General features: G+C 59.8%; 1 protein-coding gene across 1 annotated transcript; it reads right to left on the bottom strand.

Moving 5' to 3' along the window:
- Positions 1-10,766: 10,766 nt before the first annotated feature.
- Shox (short stature homeobox) lies at positions 10,767-19,746 on the bottom strand. Its single transcript, XM_005406505.2, has 5 exons — positions 19,336-19,746; positions 16,342-16,550; positions 12,796-12,853; positions 12,629-12,717; positions 10,767-11,365 (listed from the first exon to the last, which is right to left on the bottom strand). The coding sequence occupies exons 1-5, from the start codon at positions 19,631-19,633 to the stop codon at positions 11,120-11,122; spliced, it is 900 nt and encodes a 299-aa protein (XP_005406562.1). The 5' UTR covers positions 19,634-19,746; the 3' UTR covers positions 10,767-11,119.
- Between the last annotated feature and the right edge of the window lie 114 nt (positions 19,747-19,860).

Genomic DNA, 19,860 nt, shown 5'->3' with positions numbered 1-19,860 from the left:
GCCCGGGCTGTGGGGTTGCATATGGCGGCCCCAGTGGAGTTAAACATGTAGAGCCCAGCCAACCAGCCACACAGTCACCTAGTAATTGTTGTGTGGTGTTTTGTGAATGTGGTTGTTATATACAATGAATTGGGTTTATATAATGTAGGTGGGCCTCACCCAATCAGTGAAAGGGCTTACTGAGGTTTCACAGAGTAAAACCTGTGTCCCAAGAGTTCAGCCTCTGCTCCTGCCTCCGTCTGCAGAATGTCGCCTTCCCTGTGCACGTTAACCATGGCAGCCCCACAATGGGCCGTGTTGGTCAGTCCTGCATCTCCGTGACTCTGCCTGACACTGGCCCCTTCTTTCCTGTGCCCGTTTCCATGGACCCAGCTCCTCGCAGCCATACCGATACCATGACCCTGGGAGGCCATCTCTGCATGCAGCCCCCTTTCCTCTTCTCCATCATCTCCACCCTGAGCATCACAGGAACGTGGATGCTGGTTTCATGCTCTGATTTGGACCTCAGATGTCCCCAACAACCTCATGTGTTCAGATCTGGTCCTTCAGGAAGCTGCTTGCATCTCAAGGCACCGCAGCTGACTTGTGTTAGGAGGCAGTGTGCTGTTAGAAGAGTTCATCTCCTTCCTCAGCTCCTGCCTTCTCTCTCTGTTCCCGGCCGCCATGACATGAGCGTCTTTCTTCCCCCTCACCCATCCACCATGATACTCCTGCCTTGGAGCAGCCGACCATGGACTGCACCCTCTGCAACCGTGAGCTGAGTTCAACCTCTCTTCCTGTCCTATAAGCTGCGGGTGTCTGACGTGTTGAGACAGTCACTTTCGCTGAGAAAGTGACTGAAATGGGTTGCAGCATGGGGGAATGGTCTGGTAGAAATGTTTTCTTCACAGTCAAGAGAGAACCCAGGGACAGTGGGTCGGAGCAGCCTAGGGCCCGTAGCATTGCGGTATCCCCAGCTCTGGAGCCGCAGAACGAGAGGTTGAGCCTTTCGTCTCTTTTCCGTACCTCTCTGGACCTTTCTTCTCTTTTTCTATCACCCACAGCAGGAGAACCATTATCCTCACCATGGGCCCTGAAACTCACAGTATTGTGAGCACATCTGTAGCACCCGGCAATACTGCCAGCCAGGGAAAAGGCTGGTCAAGAAATCCAAGCGCTGCCTTGAAAGCAGTTGACCCCTAACTAGTAGCAACCCCGGGTGTGTGGGCAACCCTCGGTCGCTGTGACAAAATGCTTGAGAAAATCACCTTAGAGGAGAAACGGTGTGATCTGGCTTGTGGTTGCAGAGGGTGCAGTCCATGGTCTGCTGCTCCAAGGCAGGAGCATCATGGCGGATGGGCGTGGGGGAGGAAAGACGCTCATATCATGGCAGCTGGGAAGCAGAGAGAGAAAGGAAACAGCCAGAAAGCAAGGAACCAGGTGCACCGAGGGACAGCGAGCTTTGGGAGGACCCTCCACCCGTGTCCACAGCACCGTGCTCTGGGAGCCTCACAAGCCAAGCCAGCACGTTGGGCGTGTCCGTGCCCCAGTTCTGGGACCAGGACATGAAGGTATCAATCTCAGGGACACAACTCAGCCCCTCACAGCCGGTGCCACTCTGCACCCTACCACAACAAAAGTCCGACAGGTGGCACCCGCCTGTCATCCCTGCACTCTGAGAGGCTGAGGCAGGAGGATCGCCAGTCCCAGCCCAGCGCGGGCAACTTAGCCCCTTCGCAAGTCCCTGCCTCAAAATGAAAATTTTTCAGAGAGGGCTGGGGATTTGGCTCAGGGCAAAGGCCCTAGTTTCCACCCCCGCTGCTCCCCAAGAGAGAGGCCGTGGCTCAGAGCCATTTCCCTGCTGCAACCACCTCTGCCCAAGCTGCCTGTAAATCCACACCCTCCAGCAGGCGCAGCTCCACGGGAAAAATAACAATGTGCCTGGCGTGCACCCTGCGCCCCGCACCTCCTGGGGGAAACTCAGACCCTCCAGGTGCTGCTTCCTCCCGCCCCGTCCCTCCCCTCCCCTTCTGTCCCCTTCCCTTCCCCTCCCTTCCCAGCAGACTTTTGCTTCTAAAGAATGAGTAGTTTTGTTGGCCACCATGAACACTTGCCAGCCCTTGAGCCGGGCACGGTGTGCGTGTCCATCAGCCCAGCACTGGGGAGGCTGAGGCGGGAGGGTCTCCGTGAGCCAAGGTCAGTTGGCAGGACACAGTGAGACCCTGTCTCCAAAACACAAAACCAAACCCTCTGTCTCTGTCTTGATGTCTCAGTCTCCTTTGCCCGATTCTCTCTCTCCCTCTAAAATCTGTCTCTGTGTCTCTCTCTGCCACTCCTGTCTGTGTCTCCCCTTTCTCTGCAGCTCTGTCTCTGTCTCTGTCTCTTGCCATCTCTCTCTCCTCTGTCTGTCTCTGACCTTGCTCTCATCTCTCCCTCTCTCCAGCTCTGTCTCCCACTCCTCCCGTCACTCCGCCTCTTCCATTTCCTCCAGACCCTGACTTCTCCGAGGCACACCGTCAGTCAGTCAGTCAATGATCCTTCCTCCTGCTCTGCTGTCCTGATGTGGGATGCATCTCCGGGGACGGCTGCCACCTCAAGCTGCGCCCTGCACTCTGTCCCCCAGCATGACTCCATGAACCCCTTGTGACCGACCTTCCCCTCCCCCTCTCACATCCTGGCCCCAGGACTCCTGCGTGAGTGAACTGTGTGTGTCCCAAACTCCAGAGACGCAGCAATGGCCTCCTGGACCCAGGCAGCTCTCACTGCCCACCCAGGGGGACCCAGGACCGGGTTTCAGCAATCGTCATTGGCACCTGGGTGTGAGGAAGGAGCAGAGACCGGCACAGTGCTGGTGCCCACCTGCGACCACAGCCAGTCAGGAGGCTGAGGCAGGAGGATCTCAAGCTCAAACCCAGCACTCTGGGTGGGTGAGGCAGAAGGATCTCAAGTTTCAGCCCAGCCTGGGCAACTTAGTGACTTAGTGGGACCTTGTCTCAAAAAGAAATTTTGTTTAAAGGGCTGGGGGTGGAGCTCAGTGTGAAGTCCTTGGACTCAGTGTCCAGTACCAACAGAGAGAGAGACAGAGAGAGAGAGGAAGGAAGGAAGAGACAGCGGATCCTTCCTCACACCATGTATGAAAATTAACTCCAATTATCAAAGATCAAAACATGAGACCTCAAACTACAAAATTCTTAGAAAAAAATACAGGTGCGCATTTGTGGCCTTGGATTACACAGTGGGTTCCTAGCTAGAACCAAAACCAGGCAGAGAAGAGATACAGCTCACTAATAAGTGCATAAAAACATGCCCGATCTCATTACAAACTGCACATTAAAACGCTGATAAAACAAAACTTGACCCAACTGCGCTGGCCGTCATCAAAAAGGTCAGAAAATAATGATATGGAGAGAAGTGGAAAGTTTCAAATACTACTTGTTGGAAAGTAGGACAGCTGCTTTGGAAGACAGCTTTCGGGTGCCTCAAAAATTTCAACCCAGAGTTAAGACAGCATTTAGCATTTCCCTTCCTAACTATACAGCCACAAAGACAGAAAATGTACACCCACACAAAAGTTTGAAAAGGGAAACACTGTTATAGCAAGCAAAATCCGTGTACACAGTGGGGTATATTATACAGCCTTGAAAAAGGAATGAGATGCTCGTGTCTGCCTCAGCATGGCTGGAACTTGAACACATAACAGTCGGTGGAAGAAACCACCTAGTGTGTGACTCTGTTCATTTTATAGAAACAGAACAGAAAAATCTGCAGAGAGAAAAACTAGAGTAACAGCTGCCCGGGCTAAAGATATCCAAGGCAGCTGGGAGCAACGGTTCCCTTCAGCCCTGATGAAAACGTTTTGGAATTTGAATGTTCTACGTGTTTGTGAAAGATCACACCAGGCTTTCTGCCTGAGCGTATAATTAATGAGGTCATTAGCACACATTAGTGCTCGGCTCCCCAAAAGGACTGAAATAATGCAGGAAAAAAAAAAGGAATACCTCTCGTGTTCCTCGTCCCCGGAAACCGGACACTCATGGAAATAACAAGGCTCAGACATGCAGCCGAGGTGCAGATGCCGCCCAGGGAGACGCTGGCCGCACGTCGGCAGCAAGGGTTGGGATTTAAAGACCCGGGGCATGGGGGCCACCCGGGTGGGTGGCAGCTGTCACGCGTCCCTCCTGAGGGGTGACCGCCCCACAAAATACTGAGGAAAGGGTGACGCAGCCAGAGAGCCGCTCCCGGACACGGATGTCTCATTTCCCTGGAATCCTTTCGAGACAGAAATTAGCTTTTCTGTCATGGACCAAGACGTCCCAGGTCATGGCCGGGCCCTCTGGAAGTTGGTGGTTTTCCTTATGTGGATGGGAACCCAGGGACGCCCGACACCCGCTACTCGACCCAGCCTGGGCTTCCTCTAAATTGGAGCCAGACGGTCTTTTTCCAAGTGGATTATTTTTTTCTTGAGACAGGGTCTCACTATGCAGCCCAGCTGGACTTGAACTCACAGAAGTCCTCCTGCCTCAGCCTCCCGGGTGCTGGGATGGCAGTTGTGTGCCTACATGCCCGCTCCAAGTGGATTTTTAAGGACACGAATGCTAAATCTGTCCCATGGCTCCTCCTTTGACAGTTGCTGTCCAAGGCTTCTGGAGATGCCCAGGGGGCTGGGCCATGTGTCATCCATGAGTCACTCAAATACCTGCTTCCTCCACAGGGAACCTACCTGCCAGGCCCTCCCAGCAGCAAAAAATCAGCACCGAGGTCTACACCCCTCCTCCCGTACACAGGCCACCGGGCCAGCCAGTAACGAGGCCCCGAGGAGGCTGAGTCTGCTCCAATTTCTTCTGCTGGGCTTCAGAATTCAGCATCTGTCAACCACACACGGAGTCAGGGAAGAAACAGTTACCTGCAGCGGGAGACCGGGTCTCTCCAGGCCCAGGCACACGGGGTCAGGCTGCGGGGTCTCCTCCACTGCACCTGCTCTGGGGCAATGACTGGGGGCTGGGGGAGGCCGAGTTCTTGTCCCCGGCTCGTCCAGTCTCCCTCTACTTCCCGGCCACGGGGACGTGAGCATCTTTCCCTCCGGACACCCGTCCGCCATGACGTTCCTGCCTTGGAGCTGCCTACCATGGACTGCACCCTCTGCAACCGTGAGCCTGATCCACCTCTCCTCCTCTAAGCTGAGCTGCACCCCCAGCCCTTTTTATTTTTTTATTTCGAGACAGGGTCTCACTAAGTCTCTACAACCCTTGCCTGGGTTGGGCTGAACTCACCATGCCCTCCTCCTGCCTCAGCCTCCCCAGTCCTGGGGTCGCGGGTGTGCGTCACCACACCCGGCTTTCCTTAAATAATTTCCACCCCTGCGGTTTTTGCATGGGCAGCTGCGGAGGACTTGTCTCCAGGTTCCAGAGCAGCGGCAAAAACAGCAAACTGACAAAGCTGACTCCAGTATGTACGGCGCCTTTGTGAACCCCGATGCCCGCCGACTGCAAAGAGCCCGTGTCTTAGGGACCGAAGGGGCCAGGTGTGCTTCCTCTGGCTTTTGCTTAATTAAAACAGTTAAAGCGCAGCCCGACCTCCACCTTCAGGCAGGGCGCCGTGTCCGTATTCCTCTGTGTGTTCCTGCTCGTGCACACACCGCATTGCACCGTCCCAGGGACGCTTGTGCTCGCTATGGAGCTGAGCAAACCCCCGTGCAAAGCCTACACGTGTGTGTGTGTGCATGTGCGTGTGTGTGTGCCCCTGGGGTGCCAGGGGCCAGCAGTCTGTCCTGAGGGACGGGGGTCCCTGCGGGTGGCCGGGGTCCTAGCAGCCCTCTGGTCTCTCTGAGCACTCCCTTCTCCGGAGAATGCAGGAGGGAAGCAAACGGCTTCCGCAGACCGCAGCGCCCTGCCTGGGGCCCCTGCATCACCCCGACACCACCTCCCGGAGCTCCTGGCCCTGCTGCTCCTGACTGCGCCCGGGACGGGGCTCCAGGCAGCTTTCGGCGGGGTCTGTGAGCGGCAGGAGCCCGTGCTTGTGTCCGGCTGCACCGTGTCTGCCGTGTGCACTGCACGGCTGGCCCGTGTCCTGCGTCGTCCTGTTCGATTTCTGCAAAAACACCTGCGGATTTTACCCCGACAGAACTGCAGCAGAGAGAGGCCAGGCTGGAACCTGCGAGCATATTTAGCAATTTCCCCTTGTTGAAAAGTCGAACACCCCAAGAAAATCTCTTTACTTCCACTCAGTTATGTAAAAAAAATCCTCTACGTCTTCTCACACAGGTGGGTGGGACTGAGCAACACACGCTGTGCATTTTCCTTTACGTCCAAAACGCTCCGAGTTCAAACAAAAGAAATAAAAGTAAGGGAAGAAATAAAAACCTGGGACCTAACAGCGCGGCAGCGAGCTCGGCGGTATTTTGCTGCTGGTCTCTGCTCGCTCCCGGACGCGGCTACGTTGGCACGGTTTGAGAGGGCCACTTTTCTTTCTGTCTTTTACTGTGCCGTCTGCAACCGCTTTGCAAATCTCATTTCTCCCTGCGTTCCTGGTTGCCGGGTGTTTTTCTATTCCCGCATTTTTCTTCAAATCCCCGGGCTTTGGGTGATTGAACGCAAAAGGCGGGCAGAGCTCGAAGCCTCCGGGAGTCTGAGAACACAGAAGCCAGAAGCCAGAGCCGCAAGGCTGCTTTTGCATTGCACTCGGGCACTTGGAGAAGCTCGCCGCCACCCCGCTCCGCCCGAAAAGCCTGCCACGTGCACAACCGGAGACCGGGACCCAAAAAACTCACATCCTGATCTGACCCAGGAAATCCCACAGGAAACAGCGGCACCCAGGGCCGAGAGGTGTGGAGGAGAGGGAAGTGGATTCGTGTTTTAGTATCCACCCAACAGCCAGCTCCAGTCCTCTCTCCTCCTCCTCCTTCTCCTCTTCCTCCAAAGAGATAGGAAGCGTTCAAGACAACAGGAGGAAAAAAATAAACACTTTTAAAAGTTGATTTTCTTCATCCAGGCGCAGTGGCACACGCCTGCTATCCCAGCCCTTGGGAGGCTGAGGCAGGAGAGTCTCTGTGAGTTTGAGGCCATCCTGAGCTACACAGTGAGATCCTGAGTCAAAAAACAAAAAAAAAAACAAAACACAAGCCGAGTAAAGAGGAACAGAGGCCCGGGTGCCCCCAGAGCGTAGGGAAGAAAGGTGAGCATAGGGTTTGTTTTTTTTTTAACACTTGAATACAAATATTTATAAGTTTATTTATATCTCAGCTTTACAAGATGTACATTCAAACTACATCGTCTGACGAAATACACGTTGCCATCTCTGGACCTTGAGGCAGCCGGGGACGGCCGGATGCGTGCAGGCCAGAAAAATAAACCCAAACCAAACGAAACAACAGCAAAAAGAAACTTTTCCAAATGCTTCCCCTGCATGTCCCACCATAGCAGAAGGAATAATGCATTTTTTTTTTCCTTCCAAGACTGTGGGTTTCGGAAAAGTTTCGTTCTTTCTTTACATTTTTGCCATCCCTGAAAACGTGTGTGCAGAAATCCCAGGCTGTGCCGTAAATCATTCTAGCTGCTCATAAATCGGCGGAGAGGAGTGGGGAGGGGGAGGAGAAGGAGGAAAAAAAGAAGGAAAAAAAAAAGCAAGGAGCTTGAGAAATATAAAAGTAAATGCCACGCAATATCAAATTTACACTCGGCATCATTAAAATAGCACATCTTTAGGGACGGGGACCCACAACAAAACTAAAAAATAAAAAATAAATAACACATCCACACACATCCGAAGTGAGCCGAACACACGCAGGAGTGGAAACTGTCAATTCTTCCCCTTTTCCTTCAAGAAATAGTTTCTTTCGCAGGTCCGAAACGGCTACATTCTTCGACCCACTTCTCGTTAAATATCAGCTCTGCGTAAAACACGGAAGCATCACACCCACCACCGCCGTCCCCACTCGGAAACGGGGATGTGCAGGAAACTAGGCTATCCATCCTTCCTTCCTTCTTTCCTTCTTTCCTGCCTTCCTGCCTTCCTTTTCTTTCTTTCTGTCTTTCCTTTATTTTTCTTTCTTTCTTTTTTTCTTTGTTTCTTCCTTCCTTCCTTCCTTCCTCTTTCTTTTCTTTCTTTCCTTGTTTCTGTCTTTTTCCCCTTCTTAGTAACTTAGGCATCAGTTTTTAAAACATGCAACCCGTCCTCAGAAAATATCTCCTACTCCCTCGACCCCCCTGGACCTCCCAGATTTGCAGAAAGGAACGCATTTCGGCAGAACGCCTTCAGCTCTAATGCCCCGACAAGGGCAGTGCGTGTGGCGGTCACACGCCCGTCCTCCGGCTCCTCCTTGGCCACTCTCTGGAAGCTGCCCCTCCCGCCCCCGGCCCAGCAGTGACCACAACGGTACCCTCGCTCACGGTGCGGGAGGGGGTCTCGCAGAAACCAGGGAACCCCGGAGCCCCGGCCTGTGGAGCTGTGGCCACCATCGGACCGGGCCCAGGGCTCCCACCCCGGCGCATGGGTACACTGGACGCAGAAGTCCCGCAGATGGAGGCGCTGACCACATCCCTGCGGCCTCCCGGAGGAAGCCGGCGTGAGAAGAGGGAAGATGCATTCTCTGAGTTCAGCAACATGCACAGCTGAGCTTCCGGCAAAGCACGCATGGCTCAGAAACCCGGCCTCACCCCGCACACCCACAGCGGACCCGCTACCCGCTGCCCACTGCCCAGCAGGCTGGGCCCAGGCCTCTCAGAGTCGGGGTACACCGAGCCCAGAAACCCGGGGAGCCAGGGCTCCGCTGAGCCAAGCAGTCCCCCACCCCCCGGGTCCGGGATGTTCTGGGGGAAAAGCGCTGCTTCCTGACGGCCGGCCGGGGGTGGCGGGCACGGCCTCCCGACCCAAGCCCGACCCGCGCACAGGGTGCCCGGCACACCTTGCTTCTCTGTGTTTGGGGGTTTTTGTTTTTGTAGCAAAAAGCGCCACGCACAGCCAAGACACCCTCACCCGGCCCACCGGAGCCCTCACACGCCGCCTGGGTGGGTGACCCGGGCCCGGGGTGGGAAGCCGACGTCCCCGGCTGCACAAAGAACAATTTTTAAAAACCAGGGAAACGGAATGAATGCGGTGAGGCTGAAGGTCAGATTTGCTGGGTTTTTCTTCCCGAAGGTTGCAGGAGACAGAGGAGCTGTGTGAGGCGGGGTCCCCGCACCCCAAAGAGCAGGGCCCGGCCTCTGCGACCTACAGCTGCCTGTACCCACCACATGCCAGGCTGGGACCCTCCAGCCGGGCACAGAGGTGCAGGTTAAGACCGCTGCGGGTCTGGCCACCCCACGTCCCCACAGCACGGCCAGCGGGTTCGGCCGGACCCCGGAGGCAGCGCCGAAGGGACAGGAAATTTTCCCACGGCCGCTGGACGCTGCCGGTTTTTATTCAGGGCTGTGCAGAAATCAAACAGGACCAGGCCTGGGGAGGGTACCCAGTGGTACCTTGGCTTTCTCCCCCCCAAACAATTAAAAATTAAAAGCAAAACTGTAGTAGGAGACGCGCACACTCATGCTGCAGGCGGGCGTGTCCATTGACTCAAAAACGCTGCCCTTCTGGTCTGCGTAGCTTCGGAGCAGTAGCAAAATTTCAAAGCCGTCGGAGGCCGAGGGACACGGGACTGCTGGTGTGCATGCCTGACCCTAGCACTCTGGGAGGCTGAGGCAGGAGGATGTCAAGTTCCAACCCAGCCCCGGGCCACTTAGCAAGAGCTGGTCTCAAATTTTTAAAAGAAACAAGAAAGGGCTGTGGACATCCGCTCAGCGCAAAGGCCCTGGGTGCACATCCCAGTACCCAAGGCATCCCCCTGGCACTGCTCAGGAAGGCGGCAGCTTCCCCCGCATGTCGGGGAGATGCATGCAGCCGCCTCTTGTCTCCGAGAGGTACCACAGCGTGGGGTAAGAAAACAGTATGGCCAACGCCAAGTCCAGGGAGATCCAAACCTGTCTTTAATTATTTTGGAAACGGAGCCCCCACGGCCCGCCCGCCGGCCCACCCGGCTCAGACAGACTCCGCCTGGCCAGGGCTGTGTGACACAAACTCCAGACACCCCAGGAACCCGGGTGGGTGGAGGCGGAGGCAAAAGCGAAGGCCCCGCCAGGCTGGGCCTCTCAGCCCGGGGCAGAGCGAACCGGCCCAGAAGCCAGCAGCTCACCCCAGGGCCGCCCCGGCTCCGGCTCCACGCCCGGGCAGCTTGCACCGTGCCCCACCCCCCCACCCACCGCCCACGCGCGGCCAGGCCGCGACATGCAGGAGAGGTAATAATGCCCTTCTGCCCTCTGCTCGTTAAATCTATGCTATGTACAGTATTGCACTTTGCTGTGTCTCTCTTGCGTCTCACTAAAGTCTACTCCTGCCTCAGCCTCCTCCACGCCCCCGTGGCCCTCCCCAGGTGTGAGCCCGGAGTCCCTGCGGGAGGAATCCAGGACAGGCTGCAGAGTTACACGGGCGCCTAACCCACGGCACCAGGAATTCCCGTCAGGGCCGGCACGCGTGGCACTGCGGCCTTCCACATGTGTGCGTGTGGGGATCCGGGTGCCACTAGAATTCGAGGCGTGCTGGGGATCCTCCCCCCAACCCTCCCTCTCCAACTAGCTCCGGAGCCTCGTGGGCATTTGCTTATTGCTGCACTTAGGGTGGGGGAGAGGAAGGGGGGAACAGCCCTGCCTCCTCCTCCTCCTCCTCCTCCTCCTCCTCCTGGGGCGGGGATGTCCATGTCCACATTCAGATTCACACCGGTTCCTCAGCCACAAAAGTCCCAGCCACGAAACTCCCAGCCACGAAAATCGCAGCCACGAAAGTTAGAGCCGTAGAAACGCGCTCTTCCCGTGGAGACCAGCCCCAGGGTGTGTCCGGGTTCCCGTTGCTATACGCTGGGCTCTTCCAAAGGTGTGGAGGTACCGCATGCACAGGCTCGGGCCCCTCTGCCAGCAGCAGGGCGGGGGTCCCCTTGGCACTGGGTCCCGGGACGCGCCCAGGGAGCACACTAGCTCGGGGTGGCGCAAAGGCCCGGTTCCCACGCGCCTCCCCAGGGTGTCCGCGAGGGTCGTGCTGCCCGGGGTGGGGACCGGCCGGGGCGGGGTCCCCGCTGCTCCTCCTCCTCCTCCTCCTCCTCCTGCACGGGGTCGGCGGGTCAGAGCCCCAGGGCCTCGGCGTGCTTGCGCGCCTTCAGCCGCAGGTCGGCGATGCTGGAGTTCTTGCTGTTGCTCTTGGCGGCCGCGGCCACCACGGCGGCGGCGGAGGCGGACTCGGCCAGGGATGCGATCGGGAGCCCGAAGGGCGGCGGCGGGAACATCAGGTAGGGCGCGTGCGCCGCCAGGTGCGGGTGCAGGTGCGGGTGCGCGTGTGCCACGCCCTCCAGCTGCAGCTGAGCCTGGACCTGCGGGTAACAGGGGTGAGCGCGCCCTGGGGGGACCCTTCCCGGGACCTGGAGACACACGCCTGACCCTGACCCTGACCCTGACCCTGACCCCAATGCAGCCCAAGCCTAACCCAAACACCTGCCTCGCCAACGGCCATCCTAATGGGTCCGCTCCTGCCTGAGCTCTGTGGGGTGAAGCCCACAGTCTACATGGCACCCCCCAAAGCCAGGAGGCATTGCCGGGCATAGTGGTGCACGCCCGCAATCCCAGCACTCGGGAGGCTGAGGCAGGAGGGTCATTGTGAGCTCGAGACCAGCCTGGGCTACAAAGTGAGCTCAAGGCCAGCCTGGACTGCAGAGCAAGACCCTGTGTCAAAAAGACCAAAACAAAACAAAAAAATCAAAAAGACAAAAAGAAAACAACAGCAAAGCCAGGAGCTGCGGTCTGTTCTGAGGTCAACCCCTGGGCTGCTATCCCTGACCCCAAGTCCTCACACACACAGGCAATCCAGGCTCTCAGGGGTCCCGGGGGCTGATGCCAGGCCAGAGCACAGGGCGCTGCTCCCCTGCTGGGAAGGGTCCCCCAGGGGCAGCCCGGGCCCCAGTCAGGCCTGAGGCTGGCCCAGACATGGAAGACAAGCCTGGTCTAAGACGGGATGCTGGGGCGGCCCGGTGCACCTTTCCTGGGCCCTGTCCTGCCGGCCTGAGAACACTTCTGGGCTCCACCCAACCGGGGTCCACAGCAGGGCGTGGTCCTTGGGTTTCCGGGGGTCCCCTGAAGCCTTCCAGCCTCTGGGAAACACGAGGCCGCCCACCACATGCATGCCAGGAGGCCCCCGCCCTCCCCAACCCGGGTGGGCCTCAGGTCCCCACCTCCCGAGCTCTGACCCTGGCTCCAGGTGAGGTCAAGCAAAGCCCAACCCGGCAGGCGCCCCCGGCCGTCACGGGGAGGGGCGGGTGCGGATCACAGGCTCGGAGCCCCGGCCTAGCAGACTGGGTGGTTCTGGGTAGGTGGGATATTTTTTTTTCTGCCTCTCTCAATCCCGTAAAAGCGCTTTTTGGTTTGGGTTTCTAGGTTCTCCAAGGTGACTTGGAGTTTTACGGCCTGGTTTTAATACGTGCCAACGCGCCTATAAATGTCCCCTTGTAAAAGCAGCGGGCTTTCTTCTGAGAGCCAGGGCAGAAGTCTGAGAGGGCAGGGAAGAAAGACGCCGGGGAGGAGGGGAAGGCGGGGAGGGGCGCGGGGTCCCGCGGAGAGAGGCCCCACCGGCTCCCGGCTACCTGCTGGAAAGGCATTCGCAGGGCGCCCATGTTCACGTAGGGCGCCACCCTGCAGGCGTCCAGGTGGCTGGCAGTGCCCAGGATGACGCCTGCGGGGAGACGGAGGCCAAGGTCAGCGCGGCGGCTGCGGCCAGCACCAGGCCCGCCCACGCGCCGCGCCCACCCACCTTTGTGCATCTGGTTCTCCTGCTTGCGGCACTTGGCCCTCCGGTTCTGGAACCACACCTGCGGACCGAGCGGACACGAGGAGAGCTGAGGGGCGCACGTCCACGCGACCCCGGCCCCCCACAGGCCCCGCTTCCGAGCCCCCGGCTCCCTCCCACCTGGCTGCAAACCGGGCTGGGAACTGTCAGCCGCACTTGGGCCCTCCGTCTGCTCAGCGAGCCCCGGGCCCCCATGTGCTCCACGTTAAGGGAGCGGCTCAGGGTGTCTCCGGGCGGGAGGCGCCCCTCCGATCCCGGGACCCCTCTGCCCGCCAGGACCCCCTGTGCCCCGCGCCCCCATCCCGGCTGCCTGAGCGCAGGAAGGCTATGCACACAGGTGCCCGAGTTAGCACCCAGGAGTCCAGACCGTGGCCCAGGGCGCCCGTATCCAGGTCCGGCCCTCCCTGGAGCCCTCTGATACCAGGGCAAGTAGCAGTGGGCAGAGGGGGACCCCGGCCCGGCCCGGTGGGGGCACCTGAGGGTCCCCAAGCCTCCTCTGCCTTCCTCCTGCTGTGCTCCCCGGGCTCCAGCCTGGGCCCCTCAGGTGGACGCCAGCAGGGCCTCAGGGGTCCTCCCAACTGGTCTCCAGGCCCCTTGCCCAGCCACGAGAGCCGGCCAGCACCCACACCGGCGTCCAGGCCCCGAGGAGCCCCAGAGCCTCAGGAAACCTCCCCGGACCCAGGCAGGAAGCCGAGGGGAACTTCCCTCCCGGCGAGGCCCGCCCGAGTTTGGCCGCTTTTCCAGCAAAATCACCCGGAAAAGGCCTCCTGCTCCCGGGCTGGGTGAGAACTCGGGGAGCGCAGCCCCGGTTCCTCCGCAAACTGGCCGGCTCCCCAGGGTCCTGCCGTGCTGCCTTCGCCGGCTCCCGTCCCGGAGGGAGTCGGGGCTCCACCGCAAAGCCAGGCCAGACCCTTCCCAGCCCTCCTCCTCCTCCTCCCGCTCCTCAGAACGGTTTTCTCATTTTAATTTTGCCAGCACTCCGCCGACTGAAATGCAGCAAGCAGACAGAAAGCAGAGCTCACTTTTAGGGAAGGAAGTGTGTGCGTTACGGGGGAGGGCGCGCGGAGAGAAATAAAATCGTAAGGAATAAAAGTGAGGAATTAGCCCCGGCGTTCGGCGCTAATAAATCAGTCTTGGGGTGATTGGCGATCAATTCCAATTAGGCCTGAATATGCTAAGCGCGGCGGCCGGCGGGCGCGGTTCCGACGGTCCCGGCTTCATTACCGCCGCGCGCGCGGATTTCTTTCACAAACGGTGTAATCTGATTTCCTTTTGATTTCCATTACAGACAGTGAATAATGACATTTAATTTAGCTGTGCGCCATAAACCCAAAGATATTTGTTGTAATTAAATTACCGCCTGCCCCTCACCCGGCTCCCATAAGTCCCCATTATAACCTGACAGCTGGGTAATATAACTTTCCACTACAACACAGAAATAAAAGGTTAATAAGGACCAGGTTCCGTAGGACGCTCAATTTATTTACACCGAATTTCCACACCAAATTGAAACTCTATCTTCTCACAGCGCGAGGCAGGCTTTTCCCGGGAAGGATCCGCAGAACAATTCAGAGACGGGATTAAAATATATATATATATATCTATAAAGATATCTCCCGCCTTTGCTGTGAGCCCGACGCCACTTCCCGCCCGGCCCGTGTTCCCCGGCCCCCTCTGCCCGTGACCCGGCTGCACTAATTGATTTTTATGAGGCTTCTCTGCCTTCTCCGTTTATGACGGGATTCGCTCCCCCGCGGCCCAGAGCGAATTACCCCTTTGATGCTCTTCGTCCTCGAGTTTGTTTTTATTATTATTTACAGTCGTTAATTTTTAATTTGCCCCCTAATCGATCCATCTCATTTTGGCAGCGTGCGGGCACGCGTGCACACACACAGCCACACGCAGACACACACGGGTGCCAGCCCCGGGCCCGGAGGGCACCGGGCTCTGCACGCACCCGCACTCCGCCCTTCGCTCTCTTTGAGGGCACCCCGGAACCGGTCTCCCGGAACTCAGCACCCGGCTGGCCGGCTAAGGTACTACTGCACACCATAATGGACTGCTGCAAAGAAATAGTGCGGAATTAAATTACGAGTAATTTATTTTTATAGAAGCAGTACATCAAGGCCTGAGAGATTATTGCGCGGCGCTGGCAGGAGGACAGTGGATGACATAAAAGTTGACGTCGCCTAAAGCGAAAGTTTAATCTTTTGATTAATTTATACGGCGAGGCTCAATCCATCTTCCCGAGAAGGGCGTCAAGGTGGCCCAGGGCCCCGTGCGCCCACCCAGCGTCTTTTCCTGGCTGGAGAAGGAGGGACCCGGCCTGGGAAGGGCTCCCTCGGGCCGCCCGCAGGGGCACCCGCTTTTTCTCCGTGTGGGGGACAAGCCGGGACCGGCTGGCTGTCACCGCCCTGCTGAGCACAGGACACCCAGGGCTTGCCGGTCTTTATTCCATCATACAGGAGCCTAATTTTTACTGTGCCACGGCACACACACACAGAGACACACACACACACACGCCGTGTCTATAAAACTGACGATTTTACGAAGCGGTGTCCAGCCCTAGCCTGGCGTGTGCTTGCGCTCTGCAAGTCAAGCTGGGGCCTCGCTCTGTTTGAATTTTTGAGCAGATGAAGCAGTCCTGGGCCAAACCTCCCAGCCCCTTGGAGGCCTTTTATTTTTGCTTTGGGACCTGGTCCCCCTGCACCGGTCTGAGCGGTGCCCGGCGATATTAATTTCGCTTCCTTAGCTGCGCTCCCCAGGGCACCAGGTTCCCGACCCTGTCTGTCCTTAGCCCTTCTGCGGGGCTTACAAATAGGACTCAGAAAGGGCAGCCTCCAGGGCCCCCCACCCAGGGGCCAGCGCACGGACAAACCCATTTCTGCAACGACCTCTCCTCTGGAACACACACACACACAGAGTCACACACACACAGAGTCACACACACCGAGCAAATAAATTGATCAATTTAAGCAAATGTTTGCACGCCAGAAAACACTTAGCCCAGGCCTGGCTCTGCGCGGCCGCCCACTCCAGGCCCCCACCTCTGCGGAAGGGCGCCAGATGGAGCCTCGTGAATCCGCGCACTCCCCTGGGACCCGTTGGAGAGACAGTGCCCAAGACCCCGCGTTAATCCGGCCCCGGGCGGGCGGTGGCCCCGGCCAGATCAAGATGCCCCCCGCGTGAGCGTGTGTGTGTGAGAGTGTGTGTGACAGTGTGTGTGACAGTGTGTGTATCTGTGTGTGCACGCAGGGCCCTTCCCATCCCTCAGCCTGTGCGCTCCAGCAGAGAGTGGGGACTCTGGGGAGCTGGGAAGGCCACCTCGCAGGACAGAGGAACCCGAAAGGGAGCCCCGGCTCTGGGACAGCCCGGCCCTGCGGGGCGACCCTGTCCCGAGGGCAGCGCGTGGGGTGCACGGCGAGACCCCCGCCGAACAGCCCGCCCGCGACGCGGGACCCGAGGGCCCAGGGTGCAGGAACGCCGGCCCGGCCCCTCCGCCCTGCTCACCTGCACGCGCGCCTCCGACAGCCCCAGGCGCTGGCTCAGCTCCTCGCGCATGAAGGCGTCGGGGTAGTGGGTCTCGTCGAACAGCCGCTCCAGTTCGTTGAGCTGCTCCAGTGTGAAGTTGGTACGGCTCCGGCGCTGCTTCAGCTTGGTCTGGCCGTCCTCATCCTCCGACTTCACGTCCTCACGCTTCTCCTTGCAGTCGTAGATCCCTGCGGGGCGGGCGGGGGACGCAGGCCGTGGAGCTGAGACCCCAGCCCGGCGTGGCCCGCCCCGGGCTCCCCAACCCCCGTGTGTCTCGGCGCCTGGCCCGCGACCCCGCCCCGAGCCCTGCCCGCGGGCTGTGCGCTTTTCCCCGAGCCCGAGTCAAGCCCCTCGCACACGCACACGCACTCACACACTCGCTCCGGCGAGGGGACACACGCTCCACCGGGACCCACACCCCTCTCCGGCGTGAGAACCCCCGCCGCGGTATTTCTTGGCCTCCTCTCTGCAGCGTTTCCTCAATTATCCACTTCGCCTCTGTTGACACAGCCTAACCTTTTTTTTTTTGGAAGGCAAGCGGTGTTAAATATTATTTTTAAGGCAAAGGAACATAGGAAGAATTGCCCGTGTGTGTGGACCCAAGGCAAACCGCTGTCCCCTCTCCCGGAGAGAGACGAGGCCTCCCTGCTGGCGGCTGGCCGGCCCCGGGCCCTGTAAGCGCCGGGCTCCTTGGGTCCTGCCCCAGCTCACGGCCTGACAGCCACACTGCACGCAGCGGTGAGCTCTGAGTCTAGAGGTCCCGGGGTCCAATTTTGCCCCTCAGGAAATCCGGCACCCTCCCCACGCCAGCACCCCCGGGAAGCCCAGACCCAGCGCTCTCCGACCTCCACAATTCAGGGGCTCATCCCGTCTGCCCGGAGGGAGAATGGGGAGGTTTAGGCTCAACGCAAAACAGAAAGTCTGTACTGCTGGGCTTCCCACCCGGAGGTTTCTGGGCCTCCGCTGTGTAAACGCTTCCAGGCCCAGCTGTAGGCTTCGTAAACCGCTCCCCAGGTGTCCCAGGCGCCCGGGGCGGTGCCAGCTGCAGCCCTACACCCACGATGTTCCCCTGCCGCGTAGAGCACCCCCTGCCCTAGCTAGAGGTCCCCGGGGTCACAGATAAGAGGCCTCTTAAGGAGGCGCGACCTGAGCTGTGATGTCTGGGGCTGCGCACGGCCTCAGCGGTCTCTTCCAGCTCGGCGGCGGGCGTGGAGGGCTCAGCAGACCAGAGAACCCAGGCTCGGGCCCTGACCTGGTTCCCGTCAGCCGCCCCGGCCCTGTCTTCCCCACACTGTCCCCTCATGGCCTGCGGGGACAGGCACCGTCGGCCAAGCGGCATTTTAAATGCCTCCCTTCCCCGCCTGAAAGGAAGGAGCCGGCTCGTCTGCGTGCCTTGCCGTGACCCTGTCCTCATGCGGACCTGCTCTGCTGTTTATCCCTGCCCTCTCCAAGTGGGACCTGGGGTCCCGGCCCAGGCAGAGCAGGCCTTCCCGTCCTCCGCCGCGCCTCGGAATCGCAGCCCTGGCCGTGTGGGGAGGGTCTCCGCGATTCCAAACGGCCCAGGCCTTGCCGGGAAAGTGCGCTTGGGGGTGGTGGAGCCCCCTCCCCTCATCCCAGGGGAAGCACGAAGCTCCCCCTGCACAGCGCCCTGCTGGCCTTCCCGGTGGCACCTCCGGGCTGTCCCGGGAGCCAGAAGCCGGCCGGAGAAGCTCAGGCCTCGGGTGGGTCCTGCCGCGCAGGGTGCCCCGTGCAAGAGGCTCTGAGAGGGGGCGCAGGCCCGCGAGAGCGCAGCCCGGGCTCCTCCGCTCGCCCCAGCAAATCTCTTCCTTGTGGGTCCCAGCACCAGGGGCGCAGAGGCTTAGGGACGGAGCCGGGACCTCGCAGTCCCCGGGGTCCTCTCTGTGCGCCGGCTCTGCTCCCACAAACCCCAAGCCTGCAGCTGGATACCCCAGCCACAGGTCGCAGAGGAAGCCCAAGACGGGGTTCCCGGCTCGAACCGGGAACTGACACCCCATTCTGAGCTGGGCGGGAAGCCATAAAAATCCTACCCCACAAACGGCGTCCTGCACGGTGACTCCAGATGTCTAATCACCTGATGCCTGAAAGTTATCTCCAAGGAGACCCCGGGCTGCGGCCCCCCGCCCACCGATGTGGCCCAAGCCCCGGCTCCAAGGTCAGCCGAGGCGTGAGCCCAGGAGGCCCAGGAGGAGATGGAGGAGGAGGAGGAGGAGGGGGTCCTCCTTCCCGAGCAGACCCCGGCCGGCCACCCGCGGGCACACAAGTGGTTTTAATTTGTAAACCCAACCTCGAGTCTCCAGGTTCGAGGGCAAAGTTTTTCTTCCCGACAACGGGACCCAGAGAAGCAGGACCTCACCCTCTCCGGCCAGCCGGGCCTGGGCCCCCCGGTCCTTGCCAGTCCTCACTCAGGGGAGCCAGGCCCCCATCGGGAGAGATAAGTGAAGCGTGTGCTAGCCAGAAAGAAAGACAGACAGACAGACACACCCCACTGCAGCACTTCCACCCTTTCAGACAGGTCCTGGGGACCCAGCCTGGCCTGAGAAACTTCGTGCTGTGGGGACCAGAAGTGCGCCTGAGGCCGGGCCAGTGGGGCCCTGTAATGCCAGCGCTCCCCGCCCCGGCCCCGGCTCTCTGCGCCCCGTGGCCTCCTCCTGCTCCTGCTCCTGCTCCTGCTCCTGCTCCTGCTCCTTCCTAACGAAAACCCCGGCCATCGCTGGCCCAGGCCTGTCCTCTCCAGATGTAGCTGCTCGCCTGCCCGCTGGCCGCAGCAGGAGTTGGGGGTGGAAGGCAAGGCTGGGCGAGGCCAGGCCAGGGCCCCTTCTTGCTCCCCCCTGCGTGCGCGAGGGCCCCGAGGACCTGGCCCGGAGGTGGGAGTGGGGGGCAGCACCGCTGCGGTCCCCCTTGCTCCGGGCCTGGGGAGTGGGGACCCAGCCGGAACCGGCGCGGAACCCTCACCTTCCACCGCGCCCCTGCCCGCGCTGAAGTCCTTGAGCTTCTCCTTGTCCAGCTCCCCGTGGTCCTTGAACAGATGCACGGCGCAGTGGCCGCCCCCGCCACCACCGCCGCCGCCGTCCTGCACGTCCTGCAGCCCCGCGTCCGCCGCGCCCAGCTCCCGGGAGCGCGCCAGCCCGCTCTCCAGAACTTCGCGGTAGGTGATGGAGTCCTTCTTGCCCACGCCGCCGCCGCCCACGCCCGCGTTCTCCTTGCTCTTCTGGTCGAAAGATTTGGAGACGAAGGCGGTGAGCTCCTCCATGGCCCCGGAGCGCGGGGTGTGGGGCGTGCGCCCTAGCTGCGCCGGCCTGGCTGCGTCCTCCTCCTGCTCCTGCTCCTGCTCCTGCTCCTGCTCCTCCTGCTCCTGCTCCTCCTGCTCCTGCTACTCCTGCTCCTGCTACTCCTGCTCCTGCTCCTCCTGCTCCTATTCCTGCTCCTGCTCTTCCTGCTCCTGCTCCTCCTGCTCCTGCTCCTCCTGCTCCTATTCCT

Source organism: Chinchilla lanigera, unplaced genomic scaffold (genome assembly GCF_000276665.1).
Source record: "Chinchilla lanigera isolate Chin_1 unplaced genomic scaffold, ChiLan1.0 scaffold00098, whole genome shotgun sequence".
Lineage (NCBI taxonomy): Eukaryota > Metazoa > Chordata > Mammalia > Rodentia > Chinchillidae > Chinchilla > Chinchilla lanigera.
Note: the sequence above shows the minus strand (reverse complement) of the source record. Positions and strands in the feature narration are given on the sequence as shown.